Genomic DNA, 14,554 nt, shown 5'->3' on the forward strand with positions numbered 1-14,554 from the left:
ACCTATCTACTTGATCTTTCTGCAGCAAGTATTGCCACAACTTTTGAGAGATGAACAGATTTCTGCCTCGACGCAACAGACAATGTGGTTCCAACACGATGGAGCCCCTGCCCATTATAGCGGAGATGTTCGTAACTACCTGGATGTCACATTTGGTCAACAGTGGATCGGACGTGGTGGTCCCGTGCGTTGGCCTGCTCGGTCACCCGACCTATCATGTCTTGATTTTTATTTCTGGGGTCATATGAAATCGCTAGTTTATGACACCCCTGTTGACAATGCTGAGGAGCTGGTTGCAAGAATCGCAGTAGCTGCCGAAGAAATTCGAAATTCGCCTGGAGTATTCCAGAATGTTCGGATGTCCATGCGTCGGAGATGTGAGGCGTGCATTGTAGCCCGTGGAAGAAACTTCGAACACTTACTTTAATCCATGTACCTTTTGCTTCTTTTCATGTATTATTAAAACGATTTCTCACTTACGGTCTCCTTTCTTTATGGTGCTTCTGTGTACAACACCACTTCAGGAAAGCATTTCCGACCCCACATTGCTATATGATTTCGAGTTGTCAGGATGTACCCTACCCCTCTTAGAAGTTCTGAAACGTTTAACTGAAACACCCTGTATAGGTTATCATTCCATGTTCTTAGAAAAACAAGAATGCTACCACAGATCTACGACAACAATTAGGTCGGAAGTTACATGTCAGAAAAGGTACAATTGTTGCCATCCTGATTCAGTTCCTACAACGTGTGCAGTCATCGTTAATGGTAGATAGGGAGAGGTAGCAACGGTGCTGCATACACTGATACATATTTTTCCGTCATCCGTAAAAACTATTATTATTATTATTAGAAATTTTTATCACTATTTAGAAAAGATTAACACTGAAAATGAAGCCCCTCTTCGGGCTTTGGCCATAGCATTAACGCAGTCCTGGAAGGAAGGATGTATTAATGGAAGATGTAAGTTGATGTAAGTTAATATATGTTTTATATATTATTATAACACATACTAAAATTTTTAGTGATAAAACAGTCCTGTGAAAGTAATTTGAATAAAAAGTTTTAACATAAAAATAACAATCACTCAACTTACTTTGCATTTCATCCATATGTAACCAATCCAAACTGATAAACAAATTGAAGAAATGATAATGAGCGTAACACCATAAAATATCCCAAAGTAGACAGTCCTATTTTGTTAATAAAGTAATAAATAATAATAAAGAGTCAATAAATAAGTTAATAGTTAATAAATAATAAATAATTAAATGTTGGTGATAATATAATACAACCAACTCAGATAACCATCAATCAGGATGTACAAATGATATTTAATGTGAAAATTTATTTTTATTTTGTTACACAGAGCATTAATAAAACTACAATAAATAAATTAGCTTTCGGCTGGGTGGCAGCCTTCATTGGATTAAAATACTTGAATGGCAGCCATTCAAGTATTTTAATCCGATGAAGGCTGCCACCCAGCCGAAAGCTAATTTATTTATTGTAGTTTTATTAATGCTCTGTGTAACAAAATAAAAATAAATTTTTGCATTATGAATCCAGAGCATGTAGGCCTATTTTATTAAATGATATTTAAATTAAAACTAATTTCAAACTGCTCTTTAATTTCTGATTTTATAACAATTACTAAATAAACAAAGCATTCTAAGTATAACCAAGGTACCTGAATCATACAGTGAAAAAATTTAATATGTCATCCTAATTTAAATCAATCAGTAAATGCCAATTCTATAAAGGAGTATATAATTTTCAAAATATTAGTCACATAGACTTACAATGATTTTAGGATCTCACTAATTTTATATATCATTAATAATTTGTGCACATTGAGTCAAAAATAACATTCATTTTTCTCCATCACAAACTGATTTTTGCAAAACAGCATACTTCTCTTTACGTTTTAAATAAAATATACAAAAATTAAACTGCATATTTTTAATATTACAAGGTTGGCAACCACTGGAGACCAGTGGTTGCCTGGGAACTATATGCTCATGCTCCTATGCATCACATACACTGTGCTGCCACTTGATTAGGTACATCCCTGCTGTGCACACAAATGGTTTGTCCCAAAATATTGCAAGTCACATTACCACAGCTGTGGATATAAATGCAGCAGAACAACCTTTCTAGTATCAGTTAAGCATACAAACTGTAGCAAGAATGGGAAAAAAAGGAGTGATCTAATGGACTTTGAACGTGGCAGGGTAGTAGGTGCAAGATGTGCTGGACAAAGCATCTCTGAAACGGCAGTTCTCCTGAACTTTTCACGCACCACAGTTTCAAGGGTGTATCGAGAATGGTGCAACGAACAGAAAACATCCTCTCAACAGCACTCCTGTGGAAGAAAATCGCTTGTTCATGAGAGATGCCAGAGGAGGATGGCTAGAATTGTGCAAGCAAACAGACAGGCCACAATATCGCACATCACATCAGAATACAACCTTGTTGCGCAGAACAAAATATCGCAGGACCACTAGTTGCACTTTGTTGCGAATGGGCTACAACAGCCAACGACCACAACGTGTACCTTTGTTATAAATGAAGAACAAGAGAGCACGCCTCCTGTGGGTACAGCAACACCAGCACTGAACTATTGAGGATTGGAAAACAGTTGCTTGGTCTGACGAGTCAAAGTTCCTGGTCCATCATGTTGATAGAAGGCTCAGAATTTGGTGAAAACAACATGAATCCATAGACCCATCATGTCTGACGACTACTGTGCAAGATGGTGGGGGCAGTATTATGGTGTGGGGAATGTTTTCTTGGCACACGTTGGGTCCATTGATAACCATAGATTCACATCTGAATGCCACATCATGCCTAAACATTGTTGCTGACCAAGTGCATTCATTCATGTTGACAGTTTGTCCTCAGTCAGATGGTTACTTCCAGCAGGATAATGCACCAGTGCACAAAGCCTGAATCACTATGGAATGGTTCCAGGAACATGACAATGATTTTTCTTTGCTGCAGTGGCCTGCTCAGTCCACGGATCTCAATCCTATTGAACAGCTTTGGGATAAGTTGGAAGGGGCTGTTCGCTGCAGGCCTACACCTCCGTCAAATCTCAAGGAACTGCATGACATACTCGTGTCTGCATGGTACTCCATTCCTACACAACGTGTTCAGCATCTTGTTCAATCCATGTCTAGACAAATTCAGGCTGTTTTGAAGGCTAAAGGAGGCTCAACATGATACTAGGTAGGTGTACCTAATAAAGTGGCAGCACAGTTTTTTTTTTTTTTTTTTTTTTGGTAGTTGTTGGCGCATCGGCTTCTGTGGCCATAATGCACCTCCCAAGGTTTCTGCAGTACTTTGATCCAAGCCCGAGGCGGGATTCGAACCCGCAACCTTTGGGTTGCCAGGCAGGCAGCACAGTGTGTATTCCTACCCATATACACATAAAGCAACCCCAGGGGCTAACATCTGGTGAGTATGAGCTTGGCACACCCAGGGTCCTGAGCTGGATATCATCATTCTTCTCTCTCTTGGTAATTCCCTTCTACTTCTGACTTGTTTTCTCTTTCTCTCTCTCTCTCTCTCTCTCTCTCTCGGGGTAATTCAAAATTTTTTTTTTGGCTGGTGCAGCATAAGCCTCAGAATTCCTTGCACCATATAGCTAATGCTAATAATAATAATAATAATAACATAATAAATGCATACCACCCACCAAATGTATACACATATGTATTTATGCATAGTATATGAGACAGATACAGATATAGATATACCTGTTTCAGCGTACCACCACCATGGGTGGTGGTACGCTGAAAATAAATAACAGTAGTCTTCTCTACTAGAGAAGCGTTATTTATTTGAAGTAATTCAATAGTAGCTATCTTGTTGTGAAGGCAACCACATTATGAGATACAATTAAAACGATGCCTTCTACGCTACAATCGTAGCTCAAATATATGGGTTAACTATGGTGTATTTACACCGATATTATATAGTTAATTATCAAAACCCATAAGGATTATGCCTAGTGCATTTAATTTTCCAAATACAAAAGATAATATACAAAATACCTATATTTACAATCTGGATAAGTTTACTAAGGGTCAACCACCCAGATCAAAAGGAAAAGCAACAATAATGCATTTCATGGTTTGTATTTTGTAATTAAACAGTTTTAGGCAGTTTCTCACAGAAAATTGTGCATCATCTGGAACACATAACTAGCTACTGGAGCTAGTTATGTGATTATATCTTGTGCCTGCCTTGTATATGGTTATTCAACCCTCTAGGGTTGAATAACCATATACAAGGCAGGCACAAGATTGATTTGACTTCATTTAGCTTTCTGAGATAGATGGCAAGAAATAATTGAAAATGGTGTACTTTAAAATTTTATTCTTTATCCTAATATTTTTGGATAATAAAAAATATATGTTTACTAACAGTCTTGTTATCAAAAAAAATTATTTCTCAACTGTCTCACTTCCAATTCTCAACAATCCAAAAAAGTCAATACCAAGTTTCTACAGAAAATTAAATGAATGGAAACAGATTGCACTTTGGGCATAAATGCAATACTGTGCAGAATTTTTTTACAGCTATAACTTTCCAATTAAAAAATAATTAATGATGAAGACTGAAAGCAAATACTATACTAGACAAATATTAAAATTTGCACTGATATAATTTTAAATAGATATTTAAATTTTTATGTATTTATGTTTTTGGTGATAAAAAATATACCAGGTGTCCACTAGAGGATATTATTCAGTAATGGATATTATATATTTTAAAACAGATAAATTAACTTACTTGGACATTATAAGAAAGTGAACAAGAGTGATTCCCCCAAATATAATAAAAGCACAAAGAGGATAATATTTGAAAAGTGGGTCTGTTTGTTGAAGATAAGGTTTCTCTTCACTTAGCTTATGAAATGTAAGCAGAATAGGATGGATGTCTTCAGAATGGAACCACTGGCTGAAATTAAAGAATTACTTTTTTAATTTTATATTCAATTTGATTTGAAAAAAAATTTATATATATTTTAAATAAGTTAATACAGAACACTACCTAATCTCAATTTTTTTACGCCAAAGCAGCTGAATTACATTCCTAAAACAAATTGAAACAATTGCTAAATTAGTTCTATATCTGAAGGAATCAACTTGCAGACAAATAACAATAATAAAAATTTTTTGTTGCAAAGTACACCAAAAATTACATAACTGGAACTACAATATGGTTTTTAAATGATATGCTGTAATATTCTTGGAAAAATCACAAGATAGCTAAAAGACAGCTAAAAATGCAGTTATGCTCATTTTAATATATCAGTAAAATACTATCATTATAGAGAAAATATAATAAAACCATTAAAAATATAAACAAATGGGCTAAAATTATAAGGAATTAAAATCAATAAATATCCAGTACTTCTGGGAACAAAAATTCCCCTTTCATAGAAGATAATGTGTAAAAGGTCACATATAAGTAATTATGCATAGACCTTAGGTTTGTTATGCAGAAGGTCCTTGAGGCTGTCGCAGACATTCTCTCAGATATGCCAGACAAGTCTGCTACCCAGGAGTCTAAAACACTGATGAAACTGATATTCGGGTGACACTCAAGTCAAGTGGACCTAATTTCGGCAAAGCCTGGATGGTCTGTGACAGCCAAATCCTCTGCTTGAACCTTCACAATGATGGGACTATTAGTAATCCCCAGTATAACCCCTATACACAAGCGCACTGGGAGTTAATAACCAGTGTGAACCAACATAAACAGGGGTCAAGGTGTGTTGCTCACAACACACAGATAAATGCCGCCTCTTTGTGTTACCAGGCAATACTAGGTGGTAGATGACTTTCATCAATCAGTGCAATACCACTTTTCTTTTCTTATTGGAGGCTTGAAGTGGTGGAACTCATGTTTAGTATCCAGAGCAAAGTTCCAGTCAACTCTCCCCCATCTCTTCCATCATGCAGTATGATTAATATCCTTTGAGGTTATGATGAACACCATGGCAAGAGCCAAACTTCCTTACATTTCGAGGGTACAGCACTAAAACGGTGTTTGCAGGACGGCCACTAAGTCCACTGGACTGGACCTATTGGTAACTCTCTAGGAGGCTTCCAGATCAGCTAGTGTATAACTTTGCTGCCTCTACTCTGCCAGATAATAAGTGGAGGGAGACCGAGTAGTGTGTATGCGGGGGGTATTGTCGCGGCTACGTTATATCAAGGATGTGGGTATATTCTTACCACGTGTATGCCATATCCAAAAATTTCATTACTTCATACAGCATGTCACCCCCACTTTTCTTACTATTTAATACACCATGAATTGTCAAAATGATAGAGCAAACTTAGCTACGAAAAGATCTAATTCTCCTAAACACTTCCCTGTTCCTTTCACAAATATACATGGTCTCCATTCTAATCTCAATGATGTCCATTTCCACTAACAGTCTGCCAAACCTCATGTACTTTTTCTGCCAGAATCTCAGTTATTGGTTAATTCAACCACTGCTCACCTCAGTTGCCTAAATTATTCACTGTATGCTTCCTTTTGCCTCAAAGGTGGTACTTGTGCATATATATCCATTCCGATATTCTCTGTCAGACACTTGGTCATATGGAATCTAATCTTTTCGATCTTATCTTCTCTGGCATTAAAATCTCTCTACCTCATTCTGTCAAATTCATCTGTTGTCTCTGCCATCCTCCAACTCCACTAATCACTTGGAACTCTTTGACTTTCTCTCTTTGCAACTTGACTTTCTCCAGTCCAACTTGCCTAACAGTGAGGTAATTTTCCATGGTGATTTTAATGTTCACAACTCCAGCTGGCTTCCGCTTTCTAGTCACACTGACCCGGCTGGTCATGACGCTGAGGTTTTTGCAATTACTAATGACCTTGCACAGATTGTTCATTTACCTACCAGAATGCCGGACAATCCTAACCATACAGCCAACACACTTAATCTTTTTCTCACAAACAACCCATCTAAGTATAACGTCGAAGTGAGTGGTCCTTTAGGCACCACAGATCACAACTTGTTTGTCTCATCTCCAATGGAGCCTTTATCTCGTGGTTATTCTCAACCTTGTATTGTTTGGCATTACAAGAATGCAAAATGGGATGACCTGAGAGATTTATTTTCTTCTTTTCCTTGGTCGAATTACTGTTTCAAAACTCCTGATGTTAACATTTGCTCAGATCGTGTCAGTGAAATTATTTTTGTAGGAATGGAATCCTTTATTCCACACTCCACCTTAAAACCTCATTCTTTATCTAAACCTTGGTTTTCCAATAAATATGCTAAGGCTGTTCAAGAAAAGAATGTTGCATATCATAATTGCCTTATTTCCAATTCTTTAGTTTCATTTTCTGCATACACCAGAGCTCACAACAATTGTAAAGCAGTTATTAATCAGTCCAAACTAGATTTTGAACAGGTAAGAGTAGAAAACTTGCTTCTTGCCCTAATGGTAGCAGAACATTCTCTTGCCAAAGCTATTGGCCACAACGTTTGCCTATCTCTGCTTCCACCTCTGGCAAAACCAGATGGTTCTGTTGTCACTTCGGCCAAGGATAAAGCTGACTTGCTAGCATCCCATTTTTCTTCCAACTCGTATATTAACGATCTTGGTAAAACACCTCCAACCATTCCCAGCAAGCTCCATTCAATGTCTATTGGGGTCTTCCGTCATAAGGATGTCAGAAGGATTTTGACGAATCTTGATGCTAAGAAAGCTCCAGACACTAGCCAACTGATGGTATTTCTCCCCTTGTTCTCGAAACCTGCGCTTCTGAACTTTCACTTTCTTATTCCAAAGGTGTTTTTCCTTCTGCTTGGAAATCTGCTCATATCCAGCCAGTTCCAAAAAAGGGTGGCAAATCCCTCACATCCATTTATCGTCAATTACTTCTACTCTTTCTAAAGTAATGGAGAAATCAATTAACTGCCAACTCTTAAACTAGCTAGAAACGTTCCATCTGATCTACGATTGCCAATATGGATTCCATCATTGTCAATCCACAGGTGATATTCTTGCTTATGTTTCCCAGTTATGGACAAATTCAATGCAAAAAGTTCAGTGAAACACAAGCAGTTGCTCTTGACATCTCAAAGGCTTTCGATTGTGTTTGGCAAAAAGGTCTTTTAAACAAGCTTCCATCTTATGGTTTGCCCACTTTTTTTTTGTAATTGGTTATCCAGTTTTCTCTCTGACCGCTCACTGAGGGTGATGGTAGATGGCTCTCTATCTTCTAACTTCTCCACTAATGCTGGTGTTCCCACAAGGTTCCATTCTTTTCCTCTTGTATATTAATGACTTTCTACCATTAACTGTAAATCCTATCCATAGTTTTTCCGATGATAGCATTTTCCATTTCTTTGTACACACACACAATTATTACACACACACATATATATACAATATTTACAAAAAAGATATATATACAATTTTATATACATTAACATTCTCGTTACACATATATAAGACATTATATTATACCTTCTGGTGCACTTCGTACTGTATCCCAGAGTCAAGAGTGGCTCTTAGGCAAAAGCCCATCTCCACCTAGTTCATCTGTTTTGGAGTAGAACCTCAACAAATCTAGCCTAAAAACATGTGCGAGGTATTTTACCACTGCCAATATAAGGTATTTTACCACTGCCAATAAGACACCTCTTGTCCAGTGCCCCTCTCTAGGCCCGAGTTTACATTATGTATTTGTGCTGAATGCACAAGTCCCGCACCCACCAGATGTAGTGCAATACCAGTGGGTGTCAACAAATGAATTACCAGGGGAGAACTTCCACCCACCGATTATTATATTAAACAGATATATACAATAATTTTTTTTTAAATATGCTCAGAGTCTCTGAATTACTGAGAACTAAGAAAACAATATATAACATACATCTTTACAATAACAATTGACATAAATTTTGTCGATAACAATTGGCCAAAATCAATGCAACATTAATTGTTTGTTTGGTTTTTTTTTTTTTAGGTGCATTAGCAACTAAGGCCATATTACTCCAGGATATGCGGTGGTCATTCCCTGAACTTTCCACATCCTCCGTATTTGGTGGTGATGGGCTCGAACCCCGGTCTAATCAAGAAGTGTGTGCTACGCACTGCTGCTCCTTCCCACCTGGCTACGGAGGCGCCTGCAACATTAATTAACATAAATCAACACAATAGCAATAAACTTAAATCTTCTGTTTACACTTAAACCTTTTGTCTTTTGGTCATTTGTGAAGTCAATTCCCAGAAGAAGCTGAAGTTCTTAGCTGAGTCGTCAATATGAAAACTGATCTTGAGAAGGTTTTCAGAGCAGTAAAGTTATTATGGTCTTCAACTAAGATATTTACATTGTTCTCCAATAAGTTTGGAACTGCAGACATTAAATCCGTTCTAAGTTGAGAGTACAATGGACAGTTCAGAAGTACATGAATCCACGTTTCATATTCCCCACATGTGCAGTACATGTGGATCAGGCTCCAGGCCATGCTCAAATAACTTAGCCCAGAGTTTGTTTGTTTGTTTGTTATTTGGTTTTTAGGAGCATTAGCAACTAAGGCCATATTGTTCCGTGGACATGCGGTGGTCATTCCCTGACCTTTCCACATCCTCCGTATTTGGTGGTGACAGGCTCGAATCCCAGTCTAATCAAGAAGCGTGCGATAAGCACTGCTTCTCCTTCCCACCTGGCTACGGCGGTGCTTAGCCAAGAGGGACCCATGTCTTGTTAGCAGATAAGAAGTTGTCATAGAAGGTCTAAACCATGAAATAACTCCAGGGATTGTTGAGAATTCCATTTGCACAATATACTTTCTTGTTACAAGCCCAAATTCGCTCTCATCCCATCTGTTTTGCAGATAACAGTAAATTCCTTCCAAAGCCTTTTCTTCTCCGTTTTAAAGTCGCTGGCTGGGTCAGTCGTAATTCCATTGTCTTAGAATGTCCTTTTTTCAGGTAGTAAATCAAACCCCGAAAAGCAATATATAAATCTACAGGAATCATAACACCAAGTATTTGGAGTGTGTTGTTTGAAACAGTCCTTGGAATATTATTGATTGTCAAAAGAACTGATCTTTGTGTGGAAATAAGTTTCTGTTTCACTTTTACCTTTGATACTTTTTGTTACCAAACACTTGCTGCATATGATATAATAGGCAAAAATATGGTTTTATAGTAAAGGTTCAAGGTTTTCTTTGATAATCCCCACTCTTTCCTTGAGACTCTGATAACTGCGGCTGTGAAGAAATGGATTTTGTCCCTGAGTTTTGACACATGACACAGAAAACTGAGTTTATCATCTAAGGTGATTCCCAAATACTTAGTTTGGGATACATATGGTATTTGGGTATTATTTAGTCAGATTCTGGGTGGTCTGTTGTGGCTAAAATGGTTCTTATAAAACTGGTTTTGCTGGGGGGATATTTTCAGTTTGTTGACTGTAGCCCATGACATCAAGTCATCCAAGATAGGCTGTATTTTCTCTTCAGTTATTCTCCTTGTATTTCCATCAGTAACGATCACCAAATCATCCACATAGGCTATCTTACTGATACCATTGTGTTCCCGCGTTAACCATTGATCCAGCACAGCATTCCAGAGGAGAAGTCCCAACACTGATCCTTGGGGGCATCCTCTTGAAATCTGAGCCCAGTACGTAAGATGTTTTGCCACCACCTTAATATGTCTGTCGCTAAAGTACATAACACTGTAGATATATGCATCACACTCTGCAGATCTCAAGCTCCTGAGGGCACTTTCCCACCATAAAATGTCAAACGCACCCTGAAAGTCCACAAACACAGCGAGTACGTATTTAGCAGGTGAGTAAGATTTATAGTGTCTTCAGTCGACCGTCCTTTCTTGAAGCCGTATTGTGCTCCTGAACATAACTGATGATCTTCTAGCATTTTTTGGATTCTTGGGACTAACATTCGCTCAAATAATTTCCCCAGGTTTGCTAAAAGCAAAATAGGTCTGTATGCCTGTGGATCTGATATTAATTTCTCAGGCTTGTGCAGTATCTTTAGTAGAGCTATTTTCCATTGACGAGGAAATATTCCTTCAAGTAAACACTTATTCATCTAATTTAAAAGAATGTGTGGAAAAAATTCAAAAAAATTCAAAAAAATTTAACTTTGACTGTGTTCTCAATCAGATCAATACTGGGGGCATTTCTTACCATTGAGCTTTGCCACGGCAGAGCCCAAATCCAGGAGTGAAAAGGGTTCAATGATGTATTTGCATTTGTTCAGGTGAATCTAGATCCGATATATCTTTGGGGAATAGGTTGTTAATTATGGAATCCATCACAGACATCCAGTCTTGAGTCTCTTGACCATCTACTTTAACTGTGTTATAAACATCTCCGCAAGTCATTTTGTTCCTTGATATCCGGTAAAGCAAGCCCTTATAAAGTTACAAAATCTCATCCATTGCCACTCTGCAGTGCTGACCATTTATCTGAAGAACTTTTATCCCCTCATATATAATATTACCTAAAATTGGATTCTTATTGGCCAACGCTGTTGCTGAATTTGAACCATTATCACTCGTATTTGGGTCTGCTGTCTGTAAGTTGTACTGCTTTTAAGTATTCTGGACACTTGGCATCCTTTACTGAATGATTGTAATCTCTACCACGTCTCTTGCAGTTGATACATTTTCGAGAGTCTTCTTTATGGGGACAATCTCCATAGACATGACACACCCTCTGCATGGTGTCCACAAGAAACTGCCTTATGCAAACAAAATTGTGCCAAGTGGCCATACCCCAAACAACGGAAACACTTGCTTACAATCGAAAACTTACGGAATCTGTGTGATGTAAATCCTAGATAGATCCTATCGCTATCTAAAATATAACACATCATGTGAGGGTTGAATCCAACCACCCAATTAACCACCTTTGCACCCGATCCAGAACTAAATCTGAAAGTCACCTCGTCTTTAACTTCATCCTGCGAGAAACCATAGTCTTTTAAGTTTTTAACGAAAAGATCATCAAGCTAAGGTGGACTCTCATCAACTGGTGCAATACCACCACTTTGCTTATTGGAGGCTTGAAGTGGTGAAACCCATGTTTAGTCTCTAGAGCAAAGTTTCTGGCATCCCCCTCCAATACTTCTCCTTCAACCCATGCATGGTACTAAGTACTATACATTTTTATACCTTTTGTGCTTGGGGTTTTCAGAAAAAAAAAAAAAAAAGAAAAAAAAAGAAAAAAAAAAAGAAAAAAAAAGAAAAAAAAAAAAAGTACAGTCGATTCCGGTTATTTGGGACACATTGGGACTAGTGCATTTTGGTCTGATTAAGTGGCTGCCCCAATTATCCGAAGTTTCACGTAAATAGTTAAAAATACAATGGACCCCAGTTTACAATTGGTTCACTGTACAATCAAATCATATTATGATGGACTCACCATAGTAAAGTACCGTTCACCGTGATCATGTTTGTGAATTGAATTTTAATTCTATTAAACAGCGATTCTAATTAGTGAAAATAGGAGGAATATTATCCATAGGCTATAAAAGTAAAGCTATATTAAGCACAGATTTACCCTTTATTACCTTACCAATTAAATGATATGTGAAAATCGGAATAATTAATACGTACTATAATATGTTATTGTTGTTATTTGGTTTTTAGGAGCATTAGCAACTAAGGCCATATTGCTCCGGCAATATGCGATGGTCATTCCCTGACCTTTCCGCATCCTCCGTATTTGGTGGTGACGGGCTCGAACCCCGGTCTAATCAAGAAGCATGTGCTACGCACTGCTGCTCCTTCCCACCTGGCTACGGAGGAGCCGACTATAATATGTACATACTAACTAGTCAACATTTCTGTTCACTGACATTCGTGGGGGGAGGTTAAAATTTAAAACAGTAAAAAGATAAGCAATCAATAACAAAGAACATGGCACACACACACAAGTTGCGAGTAACACGATATGCGAAAGTGAGAACAGAGTAACAAGTTACGAAGCTTTAAAATTAGGAATGAAGAGAAGATTTTGAAAATTATATGACTGAAGATTTCATGGAAGTCTAAACACATTTCACCATAATAATCCACAGAATTTCAGCTGTCGGTATTATCGCAAATTCAATAAGATCGAGTTTACTATCTTTTTATGATAGATTACCCTAACAGAAACACCCAATGAACAGGTGACTGCTAACTGTTTTATGGTTGTGACCTCTAGAAATCCAACCAAACCATGTGGTACGGTCGCAGACAATCGTAGGGTAATCTCCAGTGCTGCGGTCTCCTGCCCTGATTAAACGGCATGTTGTCCCAATTAAGCGAAGTAAACCCTTGCTATTTTCTCGATTGGGTTCTGTTTTTTAAGATTTGCCCCAAATAAATGGCTGCCCCAATTAATCGGTGGCCCAAATAACCGGAATCCACTGTATTTCCTCCTTAGCATATTCACGGGGGACACCATATATTAACACTGTTGGATCAGATAACCGAGGTTTCTCCATTGTAAGTCCTATCTCTTTCAAAGCAGAAGCAGAATAGATTCTATTAGCATCCACCGAATTTGTGGTTTCCACAAGGATTCCCTTATTCCTAAGGAGACAGATACCATTTACTTTCATCTCTTTGTGGTCACGCTTAATGACTTGTGTCACCTTCTGCTTTATATCCTGACTCGAATTCAAGGAAGAGTCCTCAGTAGGCCTAAAAGGTGCTCATTGTCCCTTAAGGCGCTCATTGTCCACAACCAAAGCTGTGGTCGCTGCCTCCATGTCAGCCCAGAGACCATAAATTCTATTAGATGCTGGTTTTGTTATTTTACTTGAATCTTTAGACATTATTTCTCCTAAAGCCCTTCTTATCTTAGCCAATGAATGTCACATACACCTCCGAGGCATGTAATGATCCTCCGAGGTTCAAACCATCTATAAAAGAAATCTCTTGGTCTTCCCTTCTACAAACGTTAACTATTTTATCCCCTGTATCATTTGGGGAATCAAGAACTGCATAGCCCTCACTGTTCTTGGCTGTACTAGCTTGAACTTCTTTAACGAGAGACTGGCTGTTCTTATCTTCTTCATCATTCAAAGTCTTATTTTTGTCCAATTTTGTTTTAAGTTTAGTTTTGTCTTTTTCCCCTTTTGTAACAGTTTTAGGGGCTTTGATTTCCTTTTACCTTTACGCTTTACTGGTGTCTGAAAAGATTCTTTGTTAGGAGACACCTGTTTTGTTGAAAAATCAACAGAAGAAGATGAATATGCTTCAAATTCCTAGGACTAAGTAATATCTCGGTCTTCTTCTGACACTATGTTTATTAAACAAGTAATTCAGAAGACAACAACCAATTAATTTCAACAGTTTAACAATATATGTCTATAGAGATGCTTTACCCAACCCGGGATGAAATCTGTATAAGAGTTGAAGAGTTCATCAAGGTTGGTTTACGGGTCTCAGCCCCTAACAGACAGGGGAAGCCACAAAATTATTTACAAAATGAGTAATTTCAAGTAGATTCTTTTCCATCAAAGATGCTCGACTCCAAAATT

General features: G+C 37.7%; 1 protein-coding gene across 1 annotated transcript in view; it reads right to left on the reverse strand.

Moving 5' to 3' along the window:
* Positions 1 to 1,671: 1,671 nt before the first annotated feature.
* The window catches only part of LOC150082820 (adenylate cyclase type 2-like), a 102,885-nt gene continuing 90,002 nt past the window's right edge, over positions 1,672 to 14,554 (reverse strand). The window contains exons 13-14 of the mRNA XM_090378292.1: positions 4,801 to 4,968; positions 1,672 to 1,690 (exon numbers count right to left, since the gene is read on the reverse strand). Of these exons, the coding sequence (XP_090234418.1) occupies positions 1,672 to 1,690; positions 4,801 to 4,968 (187 nt within the window). The remainder of the gene's footprint in view (positions 1,691 to 4,800; positions 4,969 to 14,554) is intronic.

The sequence above is a fragment of the Mastigoproctus giganteus genome, chromosome 7 (assembly GCF_048544385.1).
Source record: "Mastigoproctus giganteus isolate SK-2022 chromosome 7, ASM4854438v1, whole genome shotgun sequence".
NCBI lineage: Eukaryota > Metazoa > Arthropoda > Arachnida > Uropygi > Thelyphonidae > Mastigoproctus > Mastigoproctus giganteus.